Source organism: Vitis vinifera, chromosome 7 (assembly GCF_030704535.1).
Source record: "Vitis vinifera cultivar Pinot Noir 40024 chromosome 7, ASM3070453v1".
NCBI lineage: Eukaryota > Viridiplantae > Streptophyta > Magnoliopsida > Vitales > Vitaceae > Vitis > Vitis vinifera.
The window spans coordinates 22,632,709-22,647,249 of NC_081811.1; the positions used below are offsets into that span (position 1 = coordinate 22,632,709).

The 14,541-nt window shown below is 38.8% G+C and overlaps 2 protein-coding genes across 2 annotated transcripts; one reads left to right on the forward strand and one right to left on the reverse strand.

The window, feature by feature from the left end:
- Positions 1-5,204: 5,204 nt before the first annotated feature.
- LOC100251274 (pentatricopeptide repeat-containing protein At4g37170) lies at positions 5,205-7,658 on the reverse strand. Its single transcript, XM_003632418.4, has one exon. It carries the CDS (start codon positions 7,459-7,461, stop codon positions 5,374-5,376), a length of 2,088 nt encoding a protein of 695 aa, XP_003632466.3. The 5' UTR covers positions 7,462-7,658; the 3' UTR covers positions 5,205-5,373.
- A 2,756-nt stretch (positions 7,659-10,414) lies between these two features.
- Positions 10,415-14,366, forward strand: LOC100246132 (probable disease resistance protein At5g66900). The gene is made up of 5 exons (XM_002268171.5): positions 10,415-11,458; positions 11,614-12,014; positions 12,152-12,513; positions 12,996-13,207; positions 13,302-14,366. The coding sequence occupies exons 1-5, from the start codon at positions 10,867-10,869 to the stop codon at positions 14,135-14,137; spliced, it is 2,403 nt and encodes an 800-aa protein (XP_002268207.3). The 5' UTR covers positions 10,415-10,866; the 3' UTR covers positions 14,138-14,366.
- Positions 14,367-14,541: the final 175 nt, after the last annotated feature.

Below are 14,541 nucleotides of genomic sequence, written 5' to 3' on the forward strand. Positions count from 1 at the left end.
AGCACATGTGAGCCTCATATCATCAACTGGTTCACTTGAAATAACCATCTTCTTGAAATACCACAAAGACTTCATCACTGCTGTAATCAGTACTGTCATCACTGCTGTCACCTTCATGCTCGGAACAGTCATCATCACTTTCTGGGCTGCCGTGATCAATATAAGTATAGGCCAGAAAATAGTAAGTGGGTATATTCTTGACTACTTTAGCTGTCTGCTTGAAGCTAAAGACACAAGAGTGCACATATCCCTCAGAGCATCTAGATAAAAAGAGCAACATGCAGGGGTCCGAAAATCCCACAAAGGAGTCAACTCCTTTGAAACTTCAGGTCCATAAGCCACATTAACAGCCTGGTATAAAGGTATGAATATCAGCAAGGGTATCTTTATCACTACGTCCACACCCAGAAAGTAGAACCGGACAGCTTTTAGAATCTCACCTTTGTCCATATTCTGAATCTCATTCTGAGTTTCTGATATTTCTTTCACAGCTGGGTCCTTCACCTAAAATCTTATCTGCTAATAACAATTGGCATGTAATTACTGGCCCTGAATTTATGATTTGGTGCTTCACAGAGTAGTTGTCAAAGATGCCTTCCATATGGGGTCACTCAGTTCTCCTTTGTGCTGGTTTAGTCCCACAATATTGCCTCTACATTTCTGAGATCCACACAGGCATGGAATGTAACATGATACACATTTAATTCCCTACAAAGAAATCCACCACGCCTATGAACATATTCAGCAGTGGGGATATTATAATTCTTCTTCAGAAACATCCATCATCACATTTTCGGCCAAGTAGCTTGATACTTCAATTGATGACCACTCCTTTGACTGCTCAACAAGACAAAACATAGGGACCAAAAGAAACCAAACAATACATATCCCACTGGAATCATATTTACAGTTTTAACTAAAGGAAGAATCCCATCTATAAACCCAGAATTTTATGTTTACCCAGCTGGGCCATGGCAAGAATGAGGACACCCACTTAGGTGATTTAGAGAGAATATGAATTGTTTTACCACTACCAGTTTGCATTTGGACCCCCGGAGTTGCATGGATGAATGCTGGATTTCCTGGAACAGTTCTCCCCTGTCAGCACCATCAAGGACCAGAGCTCTTTTAGCTGCAGCTTCTGTTTTCAAACTGATAATGGCTATCCCTCTGATCTTTCCACTCTCAGGAAACGTCACACAGTGGAGTATCCTCAACTTGCCTAGTCGGAAATTCTTTCTTCCATGTTGCCGAGATACCCTTGGGAAGTACAACAAGAGGTCTGGCTTGGGAAGACTTAGCCAGGAAACTCTGCATGAAGCTGATGATCATGAAAGTTTTCCCAGACCTTGGAGTATGAGCCAGAATGCCACCCCCGGGATTTTCTGCCACCAAGTTGCTTAACAGAAACTTGACTTGCCTATTCGTATGAAGCACTTGCGGTTTTTGCAATGCAACCAGTTGGATCACTCTCAGAAACTGTCTCAGGTTGCCAAATATTCTTCTACTGCTTATAGTAATCACCGGCAGACCCATCCCAATTTACAACTTGACTTCGACAACTAAGGCATTTCAATCCATTATTTGCAACTTGCTCATGGTATGACATTTGTTGGTGAAGAAATTACCTGACAAAACATTTCTAGTTTGATTTTACTGATCATTGTCCACAAACACTGAGTGATTTACAGATGGATTATAAGACTAACAACCTCCATTCTTGGTCAAATGCATCATAGTACCACCCAGGATACTGTGGGTCAAAGAAGAGTAGCAGTTTCAACCACTTCCACCATCTCAGGCTCAGTGAAGGCAGCCTGATAGTGATTCCACTAATGAATTGCCCAACAGATAAAGCTGCCCAAGTGGTACATATGAAGGCAAATAAAGAACTCTACACCATGTCCTATTAACCGCTTGATATGGAGCTGGTAAGGTTGCATGACCTGTTTCGCCTTATGTGGAAGTTCTTGGAATTCTTCAAGTGAGTGAAGGTAGCCACTGGTTTCTACCTCTCAGGCCTGGTTCATCTCTGGGACATTTCGTTTAAAGAAAAATTGAATAGTTTTCCAATAGTGGTCACCGCCATCCAGCCATGTGTCCATATGCATGCCAGTAGGAAAACCCACAAAGATGCATTGGCTGGTATCTACAATAGAAACAAAATTGGAGGATGAAATACTTTCAAATCCATCTAGGTCATCAGAATATTCAGTGTCACTCCCTTCTTCAGAATATTCGAGATAATCATTCCATTGAGATTCAGGAACTTCCTTATTTACCATGAGTGGAAAACAATCTGCATAGAACTTTCTGAATCCACCAATAGATGAAATTGAACTTTTGACATCTTCTCAGTTGGTTGAAGGCCACATGGACGAACATACATTTTCCCATAATCTCTCCTCTTGAGATTGAACAGAATACTGCACAAGCATGGGCTGCACTAGTCAAAGCTGGGCCATCGAGATGCTTCAATATATCACAGAAGATATCACTGCTCAAGGAAGCCATGTTGTCAACCTGTGAAACTGACCTTGCCAGTCCTCTGATCACCATAGATTAAACTGAAAACAGTTGCAAGCTTCCATCTTCATACTCAACTGTACCATCAATGAGCATTTTAGACATTGCAAGCGTTCTTCCATGAAGATAGTAGCTGCTTCAGTGGTTCTTCTAGAGCATTTTGATACCCATCCTCGAGTCAGAGATAGACAAGCCAGCATCTAAGCATATCGATCATCCTTGAGAATCCAAACTTCAAGATGGCAGGCAGTATTAGATATCCGTAGTAGCCGGGGAGGAGCATACTAGGCTCCTTCAAACTGATGAGTGGGTGGGACCAGGAATTGGAACTGGTTACTGGCCCAGAACAGAAAGTTCGAGGTTCAACACAGAGCTCATGAGGTAACCGGATTATTTTCCAAGTTGTGGTATAACCTGCTCCTTCACCTTCAAGTTTATCAGCTGAGCCACCCAATGGTAGAGCAATTCCCCACAAACTTTTCCTAGAAAGATCTGCGCAAGGGTTGACATACTCTTCCAAATATGCCTTCCCCTGCTCATAGAGGATCATCGTAGAGATATCTAGCAGAGTCACGTAAAAACTACCATCACCAATGCAAGCAATCATCACCCTCTTGTTTGGCAGGGCCTGTGCATACCCAAGAGTGACACCTACTAACCAACCAATTGATCCGTATTGCATTTGGAACTCATATCTGCATCCTCTAGGCAATTTCAGTTTCTGACAGTTAAACCAAGAATCCTCAGTCTCAGCAATGACAGCAGTCTCACTTGACAGCATTTTCTGTATATGCTGGAACAGAACATAAACCCTCAAAGGCTCCTTGGGATCAGGCTTAGGAGACTGGCCCTCAGGAACATAGACTCTATGGTAGTTCTCATAAGCAGTGGTATTGCATTTGAGCCTCTTGGAGAGTGACTTGAGGAAATCTTTCATCAAAATGCACCCAAATGCAGGCCCATTAGCACTCCAAACACCATTATTAGATTCATTACATCACCATGCTACAGAGTTTATATAACAGGAAGCACTAACTGATGGTGATTCTGGTAGTGATTTCCCTAACCAACCAGTTCAAACAGGGATAAGCAAAGTACAGTATGAGAAAAGATGGAAGAGCAAACAGAACAGTGATCAGAATGTACTGGGTCAAGATGGCTGCACTGGTAGGTATTGCATACAAAACAATCAAAAGAAATATGATTACCAATGGGAACTTGGCCATCAAGTGAACCTGATATCAGAAGCTGAAGTTCATGCTTTGTACTCTTCCATTCCCCCATTATCAGCAATTCCAATGGAAACAGTAGGAGAGCCTCAAGACTCTGTATCCATTCAATAACTGGAGGTACATCAACCACTTTCTGATGAGTTTGAACAGGATATCCATCATTAAATGGCTGAGGAAATTGACATCATCTATCACCTCTGTTTCTCAGTCAGGATGCAGAACTCCTCCCCAATGATTCTGCAACTGCAATCACAGGAGCCCCACTACTGTCAGTTCCTCCACCCATTCCGGCAGCAACAAAGACCAGACCAATAACTTGAACTTTCGACTTCCCCAGTCCATCAAATCCAGAAACCACTTGGAGTTAGAAACATTTTCTACCATCATCCCAGAACTTCCAGGTAGTTTACAAAATAATGGTTGGTATTTTTCAAAAGCAAAAGAGGAAGGCTCAAGAAACAGAGCACGCTCAGAATCCATTAATCAAGACTCCATCTCATGCTGCACTCAATGGGTCTAAACAGGTGAGACAAGCAGAGAGCAGTGGCATGATTAATCAAACATCAAGCTCAAAAACAATCCATACGTCAGTTATTGACATGAGAAATCAAAGAAAGCAGAAAAGAACCAAAACAGAGCAAGCATAAAAACAAACTCAAATTCAGCAAAACTCAATCCACAACCAAACAAACTAACAATGCTCAAGTAGCAAGAAAAGATGATGAAGAACAGTGATAATGAGGAAGACCCTGAAAAAACACGATACTCCATACCTGTGAAACTCCTCTCCAATGAAGCTCACTTAGCTTACAGCCATCCTCTGCCTCCTCTACCAGCCAGATTTCAAGAGCTCCTCTGCTTCCTGTATCCTTTCTTCTGCTCAAGAGGCTCTACCCCCCCCTCTCTCTCTCTGTAAACCTCTCTCTCAGAATATCTGAATATTCCCCTCTCTGCTCTGGTTTTTCCCCGGGTAGCCCCCGAAAATCCTAAAAACCTGCTCCCTCTCTCCTCTAATCACCACCAGAAAATGCCCTCTCTGCCACATGTCTTCTGCTCGTGTCTTCCCAGAAATGTGCTGTCTCCCTGCTGCAGAAAAATGTCTCCCAATATCTTGCAGAAAACCAGTCTCCAGGTGGTAAAAAAAAATGTCACAAAAGAGTGTTAAAAAGGAGAGCCCCCCTGTCCAAAAGGAGGGGTCTACAAATGGATTTGCCTTATATATAATGATAATGACAATGGATGGTTTCATTCTAATCTCTGGGTCTCTGATGAAACACACACTCCTGATTGGAGAATGATCTTCTCTCCCTTTGAATGGCTATTTGACCGATTTGGATATAAAAATGTTACTCCCATCAACTCAACCAAGCCTGGACACACCCTCCTGAATTCCTGAATTGGAGAATGATCTTCACTCCCTTGGAATGGTTATTTGAGTGATTTAGATAATGAAATGTGCAATTGTATTATTTTAAATTTTCTATTGTACTCATATTGGATTGCTATTCTGTTCACTTACAAAAAAACACAATGAACTACTTTGAAGTTATTCTTAACACTACATAGTCAATAAGGGGAATAAGAAAATACTGGATGGCATTAGGTCAAAATCGAATCACCAGTAGTCTCTACATGAACAGCTCCCATCCTCAAAACAATGAAACCGATTCGAATCCCTCACAATTATTTTTCTCTTAGCAATCTTGGAGATGAATTTAATGGCAGTGTGGCAGTCTACGCAAGTTCTTAAATTCTTAAAAACTTTGATTAATGTTCCTGCTGGGGTAGAAATAATCCCAAATGCGACTGCAAGCTTTTCGCTGTGGTAGGAAAGGTTTTGTTCCTTCTGCTCCTCCTCCACATCATGCAACACAAAGTTCGTGTCAGGAACATACCCTTCTTCCTTCATCCTCTTTGAAAGCTTCCCCAGAAACTCATGTATTTCCTTGGATTTTGCATGGGATGTGTCTCCCACTAAGAACACATGAACCTCTCGCTTAATCTCAATCCAACTCAAACCTGGTTTCTTTACCACTCCTCTAGCATCCATCACCTTCCTGACTTCTGCAACACCACCCCACAAACCAGCTGTAGCATAGATGTTGGCCAGAGTTGTATATGTAGCTGGGTTCTCAGGCTCTATCTCAAATAACGCTTCTGCTGCTCGTTTTGCAAGTTTAAGATTTCCATGAATTCTACAACCACCAAGCAAAGAAGCCCACAAAAACTTATCAGGCTTCATCGGCATTTTATCAATAATATCTTCTGCTTCTTGGAGTCGACCAGATCGGCTCAATAGATCAATGAGACAAGCATAGTGATCAACAGTATGTGTTAGCCCATGTTTTTCCTTTATTGAGTCGAAATACTCGAGTCCTTTATCAACTAAGCCAGCATGAGTACAAGCAGAAAGAACCCCAACAAAGGTAATGTGATCAGGCTGAGTTCCTGATTTGAGTAGCAGCTCAAAGAACTGAAGAGCCTCATCAGGTTGACCATTCTGAGCATAACCACTAATCAGGGAAGTCCATGATACTAAATCCGGTCTCGGCATCCCATTGAAAACCCGTCTTGCATTCTTAATATTCCCACACTTTGTGTACATGTGAACAAGCGTACTAGCTGCAAATGAGGACGGGTCAAACCCAATTCTCGTCATATACCCATGAACCTGCTTACCCAATTCCTCCGCAGCATGATCTGCACATGCATTTAGAACCCCAGAAAAAGTGAACTCATTGGGCCATATCCCAGATTTCAAAAAGTCTGAGAACAATGCAAATCCCTCTTCCCTTCTACCCTCCTTGAAGTATCTATCAATCATTGCCGTCCATGAAACAACATCTCGGTCAACAGTTTTATCAAAAATGTGTCGAGCTTCCCCTATACTCCCACACTTCCCATACATATCCGATAATGCGCTCCAAACCACGCCATCTAAATCCAACCCTATTCGCAGTATATGCCCATGAATCTCCTTCCCAAGATGCAGGGATTGAATGGCAGCAGAAGCAGCAAGAGCACTAGACATTGTAAATTTATTGCATTTAAAGTTCTCATGCCTTTGCATTGCTCTAAACAACTCCAAAGCTTCTTCATGCCGGTCATGGCGAACATACCCAGATATCATTGCCGTCCAAGAAAAATTATCTCTTTCCGTCATTTGATCAAACAGTTTGCGAGCCTCCTGAAGCCGACCCGCTTTTGCATACCCAGAGATCATAATATTCCAAGAACACAAGTCTCTCTCAGCCATTTCATCAAATATCCTTTTAGCATTAACAAGGCTATTACATTTGATATACATATCAAGAATGCGGTTGGAGATGACAACCCCAGGAACAAAGCCGGAGGTTTTGGTGTGGGCATGGACCTTCATGCCCTCATCAAGGGCTCGAAGCTGGAGGCAGAGCTGTAAGAGGGTGGAGTATGTTGCGGCAGAGGGTCGATCAACGTGGTCCAGCATCTGAATTGCCTCACGCAAACGTTTCTGTTCGCATAGAATGTCTATGGCTTCTTTGAAGTTGTTGTCTCTGCAGAGACGTTTTACAAGCTCATCTTTGGCACCTGATTTGAAGAAAGTATTGTGAATAGGAGGCTTACTCAACTGGGGCTGAGAAGTGGTAGAAGAAGAACAGATAGCCCTTCTGGGGCTGAAGAGTTTTAAAATTTTCCCGACTTTATATACTTGCTCTGATTTCATCTCCAAAACACAGCAGAGAGTGGGATCACATACACAACTAGGATTCAATATGTTTGTACACTACAGCAGAGCCCCACTTCGTCTCTGGTGCAACAGGGACGGCGACGGGCGGGTGCGGACTGATTTCCATCCCACTCGATTTTATAGATCTATTCGCATTCATTCCCATTCCCACTGATTCCCATTCACATTCCCATTCACATTCCCATTGCCATTCCAACAAAAAATTTAAACAAAAGCGCAATTAGGTACGAAAATTTATACCACCTTCTCGTACCAATTCCATTTATTTGTTTTTAAAATAATTATATTAAAAATAAATATATCTTATGAATAAATATCAAACTTTTTCTAACCTAATAAGACTTGAATTGCAAAAATTTAATATAAATAATATGTTTTTCTATAAGTTGATGGTTATGAAAAAAAAAATGGAAAGTTACTTTGGAAAAGCAATGGATATATTATTTGAAAAATGGAGTGTTTTAGGGATTTATATTAAATTTAATGATTTATAAACATTAGTTCAATAATACTAGAAATAATATTTATTTAGTTTTGTTATAAATTATTTATAAAATGATATGTAGGGGGTCAATTAAGTGGGATAATTAGGTGTCAAGGGTTTGAGGAGAGAATAGAGTAGAGTGAGAGAAAGGGAGGAGAGAGTTGAGTAGAGTTAGAGGGGTTTGGAGAAAGTGATGGTGGAACCAAGGAGAGCAACAAAGAGTGGAAAATAATTTTCTATTTTGAAGTTCTAATTCTTTATTTTGAAACAAATGATTTTTTTTATTTTATATATATAGTGTTCCAAAATAGTAACTCTCACATTAATGGATTGGTAATGATGTGAAAGCTTTTAAAAATTAAAAGTGTCATAAAGGCATAATGGTCCTCTTCTCATTCAGCCTTGAATGATTTGATCCATAATAATCCTACCTAGATGAACCTCTGACTCCATCTACCAAGGATGAGACCCTCAAACCAATCCCAAAGTGCTTAATGTGGTAAGACCAATTCCACTATTGACATTACAAGCCCCACTTCCAACTCAAGAAGACATATTCACATCAGAGCATTATATCAAGAGAGAATTATCTTTTGGGGTAGATGGGCCCCCAAATTAACAAAAGGTCCATATAACTTTTAAAATTGAGTTGAAGGATATGAAATAGTAACGGACAAATATACCCTTTAAGAACACATAAAATATTTTATAAAATTAAGTTAAATAATTTTTTTTCAATAATTTTTTTTTTCAAAAATACCAAATTAAATAAAAGTAGTTTTCAAAAATATTAAATTCAATAATTTTTTTTTCAAAAATATTAAATTAAATTAAAGTATTTAAAAAAATATTAAATTAATTTTTTTTTAAATATTAAATTAAATTAATTTTTTTTTTAAAATATTAAATTACATAAAAGTATTTTTTTTAAATATTAAATTAAATAAATTTATTTTTTAAAAATATTAAATTAAATAAAAGTATTTTAAAAAATATTAAATTACATAAAAGTATTTTTTTTAAATATTAAATTAAATAAAAGTATTTTTCAAAAATATTAATTTTTTTTCTCAAAATCAACAAAAGGCATTTTTGGAAATACTGAAGGATGATATCCTTCAACTCAATTTTCATACTTTCATTGGGTCTTGGGCTCAATTTGAAGAGTTACATGGACCTTTTGTTAATTTGGGGGCCCATCTACCCCCAAAACATAATTCTCCCTTATATCAAAGGTAACTCCTTTGAGGGGGATGTAGGAAATCATCTAACTACTTATGAAAGAAACATCCTTCTTGTAATAAAAATAAAGCATCTAACCGTCTTAAGTACATCTAGTTTCACCATTACCAAGAGATAGGGCAAAAGGGATCCCATTGCAAGTTTTATAAGCCTATTACTAACCTTAAAATATGTTTAGAGATAGATGTCTAAGTTCAAACAATGCAACATTATGGCATAGGAGTTCTATAAGGAGAACACAGATTTGTCCATGCATCGAAAATCAAAGGCAAGATGCACAAAGGGTCATGTTAAAGGAGAGTGATCTAGAGCGTGTACTATTACATACCACATGTGGCAATATTGCTATATCATAAAAATTGATCAAACAACCAATAGTAGGTACTTTCTCAAATCATTAAAAAATGCTCACGATTCTAGAAGCAAGTTGTATTTGAAAGTTATGCGAATTGTCTTTTACTAAAGATAATCTAATAATACTATATAAAGATAATGTTGAATATATTGTTTATATCAAAAGAAAATATATTAAAGGTGGTCAAACCAAACACATTTCATCAAACGCGTATACGATAATTTAACAAATCTATTAAAAAATGTATCACCATCTATTACATTAAAGAAGTTAAGACACAAAATTAGAATATAAAAATTTAAAGATTTTCAAGTTAATATTTTAAAGAAAGCGTGATGTGGATGTAGTATATTATACTATTTTTTCCCCTTGATTTACGCTTTGTCCCATTAAATGTTATTAATAAGACTTTTAATGAGGTAGAACAAGTCATTGAAAGAATATTATACTATTTCTTCTTTATGAAAATATTTCTTACAAATCTTTTCTAATAAGCTTTCAATGAGACAATTTAAAATGCCCAACATGCAAAGGGGAGAGTTGTAAAGGTATTTAAAAATGTATGGATATTACATTTTCCATTGAACCTTTCATCCATATAACTTTCATCATCATGGTAAAAAGTATTTGTTTTAGCCATTATGATTGTGAACCTTCAAATGAGGTCAAAGTTTAACTTTAGAGTTGATTTTGTCTGAATTTGTCTCTCAATTGTTCTCCTTACTTCTTTCCTTTTGTAATAAAAAATAAATTATTTCGATATCAAAACTTAAAAAAAGAATGAAAACTAGTTCCATTGTTCCATGTCGGCTACTTGGGTTGAACTGGCCCGTCTGGGCCTACGACCGAGCCTGGTCCATGACAGGAGGCTGACAAGAAATGACCAACGGTAATAAAGAGCGGGAAGGGGATATCAAAACTTTCTTCCTCAATAAGCAATTCTTCCCCAACGTTAAAAAAATAGAATCCGATTCGGTCGACTGAGTCTTTCCGAACAAGTGGAAACTTCTTCCCCATCTTTAAGAACTCTTCCTCACTGATCTACATTTAAGAATCTCTCAATGCTCATATCCTCATCCCTTAGGTTGCTGAACAAACCCAAAAGGAGATTTGAGTTTTGGATCGTTGTCTCCGGAGATCACTAGAAGTTGATCGGTTGCGTTGCAGGGCCGGGTTGGGTTCTGTTTCTGTTCAACATCTTGATTAATTTCTTTGTATTTTTCCTCCATATTCTCGGCAAGCAAGCTCCAGAGTTCTGATTTTGGGGGACTGAAAGCGCTTTTTGGGCTGAGGAGAGAGGATGGCTTTGGAACTTATTGGAGGGACAGTCGTGGAAACACTGATGGGAGAATTGATAAAAGCGATTTTAGATGAGGGGAAAAAGGCAGCTGAGTTCCAGGCCATCTTCGATCGCCTCCAATCCACGCTCATCTCCATAGGTCCAACGATCCAAGAGATTGAAAGGTTAAACAAAGAGTCGGATCGTTCAAAGGAAACAGAGCAGTTGGTCCAAATGTTAAAACATGGGAAGGAGCTTATTCAAAAGTGCTCCAAGGTCACTTGGTGGCACTATCATAAGAAGTGGAAGTACAGCAATAAACTTCTGGACCTGGATGAGTCTCTTCTTCGTTTCTTTCAGGTGGATATGGCAGTGCAGGGATTCAGGGACATCAAGGAGATTAAGTTGGGTCAGAGAGATCCATACCATTTGAAATTGGGTCCATGCCAGGCTCCTGATCCTCCTCCTCTTACAGTTGGACTGGATATACCCCTGCAAGAGTTGAAGATGCGGCTGTTTAGGGATGATGCATCGGTGATTGTGGTTTCAGCTCCCGGAGGATGTGGGAAGACCACCTTGGCTAAAATGCTTTGTCATGATCATCAAGTTAAAGGTATATATCCAAAAGTAAATTTGATCCTGCCTTCTTAGTTTTAATATAGTAATTTATTGAACCAAAACAGAGCATTCTGTCCAACTCTAATAATTACTTTGCTCAATTTTACTTAACTTTTTATAGAGGAAATCTCATTTATGTTGCTTGAACAGAAAAATTCAAGAACATCTTCTATGTTACCGTATCAAAAGCGTTCAACCTGAATGCCATTGTACAGAGTCTATTTCAACATAATGGTCATGGGGTTCGAGTTTTTCAAAATGATGAAGATGCAGTCAACCAATTGGAAGGACTACTGAAGCAAAAAGCACCAGCTCCTATGCTTCTGGTTCTAGATGATGTTTGGAGTGGATCAGAATCCCTTCTTGACAATTTTGTGTTTAAAATACCAAATTACAAGATTCTGATTACATCAAGATTTGACTTTCCAAGATTTGGTTCTACCTATAAGTTGCCATTGTTGAAGGATGAAGATGCCATGACTCTTTTTCGTAGCTCAGCATTCCAGCAAGATGGGAGGTCTTATATGCCTGATGACGACCTTGTGGAAAAGGTGATGATCACAATCATTTGAGTGAAGATTAAGAACTGGGCCTTCAATTGGTTGTGTGCAATTCTGCATTACTTTCTGTAGTTTTTGCTTTCCCCCAAAATATACAACTAAATCCTTTTGGTGGCATTGAATTGCAGATTGTGAAAGGCTGCAAGGGATTTCCTCTGGCCCTCAGAGTCGTTGGTAGATCACTATGTGGCCAGCCTGCAGAGGCATGGGAAAGTAGACTGCTGACATGGTCAGAAGGCCAGTCCATTTTCAGTTCAGATAGTGATCTACTTCCTTGCCTCCAAAGTAGCTTAGATGCCTTGGTTGACAAGGGTATACTGAAGGAGTGTTTTATGGACTTGAGCTCATTTCCTGAAGACCAAAAAATTCCTGCCGCTGCTCTTATAGATATGTGGGCAGAACTGTACAAACTCCATACAGATGATGTCTTTGCCATTAATAACCTCCAAGAACTCTCCTTCCGGAATCTGCTTAGTCTTGTAGATGCAAGGTACTTACACATGCTTCCTTTTTTTTGTCTTCTAAAAGGACTAAGGGCTTGTTTTCTAACTTCAAAAAAATATTTGATATTGAAAACAGTTTTTTGAAGATTTATTTTGAAAACAGGTTGTTTTTTAAAACAAGTTCAAGGTCTTTTCAGATGTTTTTAATATTCAGAGGAAACATTATCAACTTTTTTTTTTTTTTATATTTGAGTTCTCAAACGCAATTATATTCTTAAAAATAAACGAATGGTCCTAGAAAGCCTGTTTTTTGATAGCTCTCTTTGAAAATGTTCCCAGCCAGACCTAATTTTCTGTCATTTGTATTCTTTGTCTATTAATTAACTACGATTGCTACTAATAAAATGCTGTAACCTCCAAAATAATCCCTAGTAATAAAATTTCTACACCACCAACACAAAATGGGGCCATGGATTTCTCTTATTGGCACAATATCTCCCTGAACAACCAAATTCTGCCTCTTCGCCAGGAAAGATGAAAGTGATGTTAATGGCTGCTACAATGACACCTATGTCATGCTGCATGATCTTCTCAGAGAGCTAGCTATTTATCAAAGCAGCCAGGAACCCATAGAACAGAGGAAAAGACTAATTGTGGACTTATCTGGAGACAAAGTTCCTAACTGGTGGACACAAGACAACCAACAACCCTTTGGGGCTCGCCTTTTGTCTATCTCCACAGGTTGGCCCTCTATCTCCCTTTCTTTAAATATGATCTAGTGCATAATATATGGTACCTTGCCTTCTGACACCTTCTAGTATATATGCTTTTGCAGATGAACTGTTCTCCTCAAGCTGGTGCAACATACAAACACCTGAAGTGGAGGTCCTAATACTGAACTTCCAGTCAAAGGAAAACTACACATTACCAGAGTTCATCAAGCAAATGGAGAAACTGAAGGTTCTAGTACTAACAAATAATGGCCCCAGCCCTGCCCAACTGATTAATTTTTCAGTGCTGGGTTCTTTACCCAGTCTAAAGCGAATCAGGTTCGAGCAGGTTCGAATTCCTCCCCTTTGCAACACCACAGCAGAATTCAAGAACTTGGAGAAAATATCCTTGGTTATGTGTAAAATCAGTGAGGCTCTCAGCAACCGTAGCATTCAGATTTCAAACATGTTTCCAAATCTTGTGGAGCTCAATATTGATTACTGCAATGACTTGGTGGAATTACTTGAGGGGCTTTGTGATTTAGTGGAACTAAAGAAGCTTAGCATCAGCAACTGTCCAAAGCTATCTGCTCTACCCAAAGGAATAGGGAAGCTGGGAAATTTGGAAGTGCTAAGGCTCCGAGACTGCGTGAAACTGTCAGGATTGCCGGACTCAATTGGAAGGCTCCATAAGTTGAGCGTACTTGATATTAGCGGTTGTCTGCAAATAAAGGAAATACCAAAACAAATGGGAGAGTTATGTAATTTGAGAAAGATCCACATGAGAGAGTGCTGGAGCTTGTGCAGGAGCGAGTTGCCAGCATCAGTGATGAATCTGGTGGGTTTGAAGAAGGTAATCTGCGACACAGAAACAGCCAAGCTGTGGGAACCTTTTGAGTACCATCTCAAGAACTTGAGGATATCAGTGCCAGAAGAGAATATCAACTTGAACTGGCTTTGAAGTCTTTTCACTTCTGCGTCTCCAAAGTGGCATAAGCACTGCTGTTTTCCATTCCATGCTCTCTTGCTCTTCGTGTGAAACATGTAACATTATAGAACGCCTTTTAGCGTAATCCAAAATCTTTTATTTATTTATTTATTAGAACTCCATCTTGTTGGAATTTTTTTTATGTGTGTGGACATATATAATCAATGTGATAATGTCATAAATCAATGTTATTTTATTTTTACATTGTGGTCCATAATGGGACTGGACACATATTGTTGCTTAATTTTTTATAGGTTCACCCCTAAGTCAAGTGGTCCAAATAATGTTGTTTGATTTTTTATGGGCTCACCCTAAGTCAAGTGGTCCAAATAATGTGTGTAATGTGTGATATATATGAATATATATATATATATAAG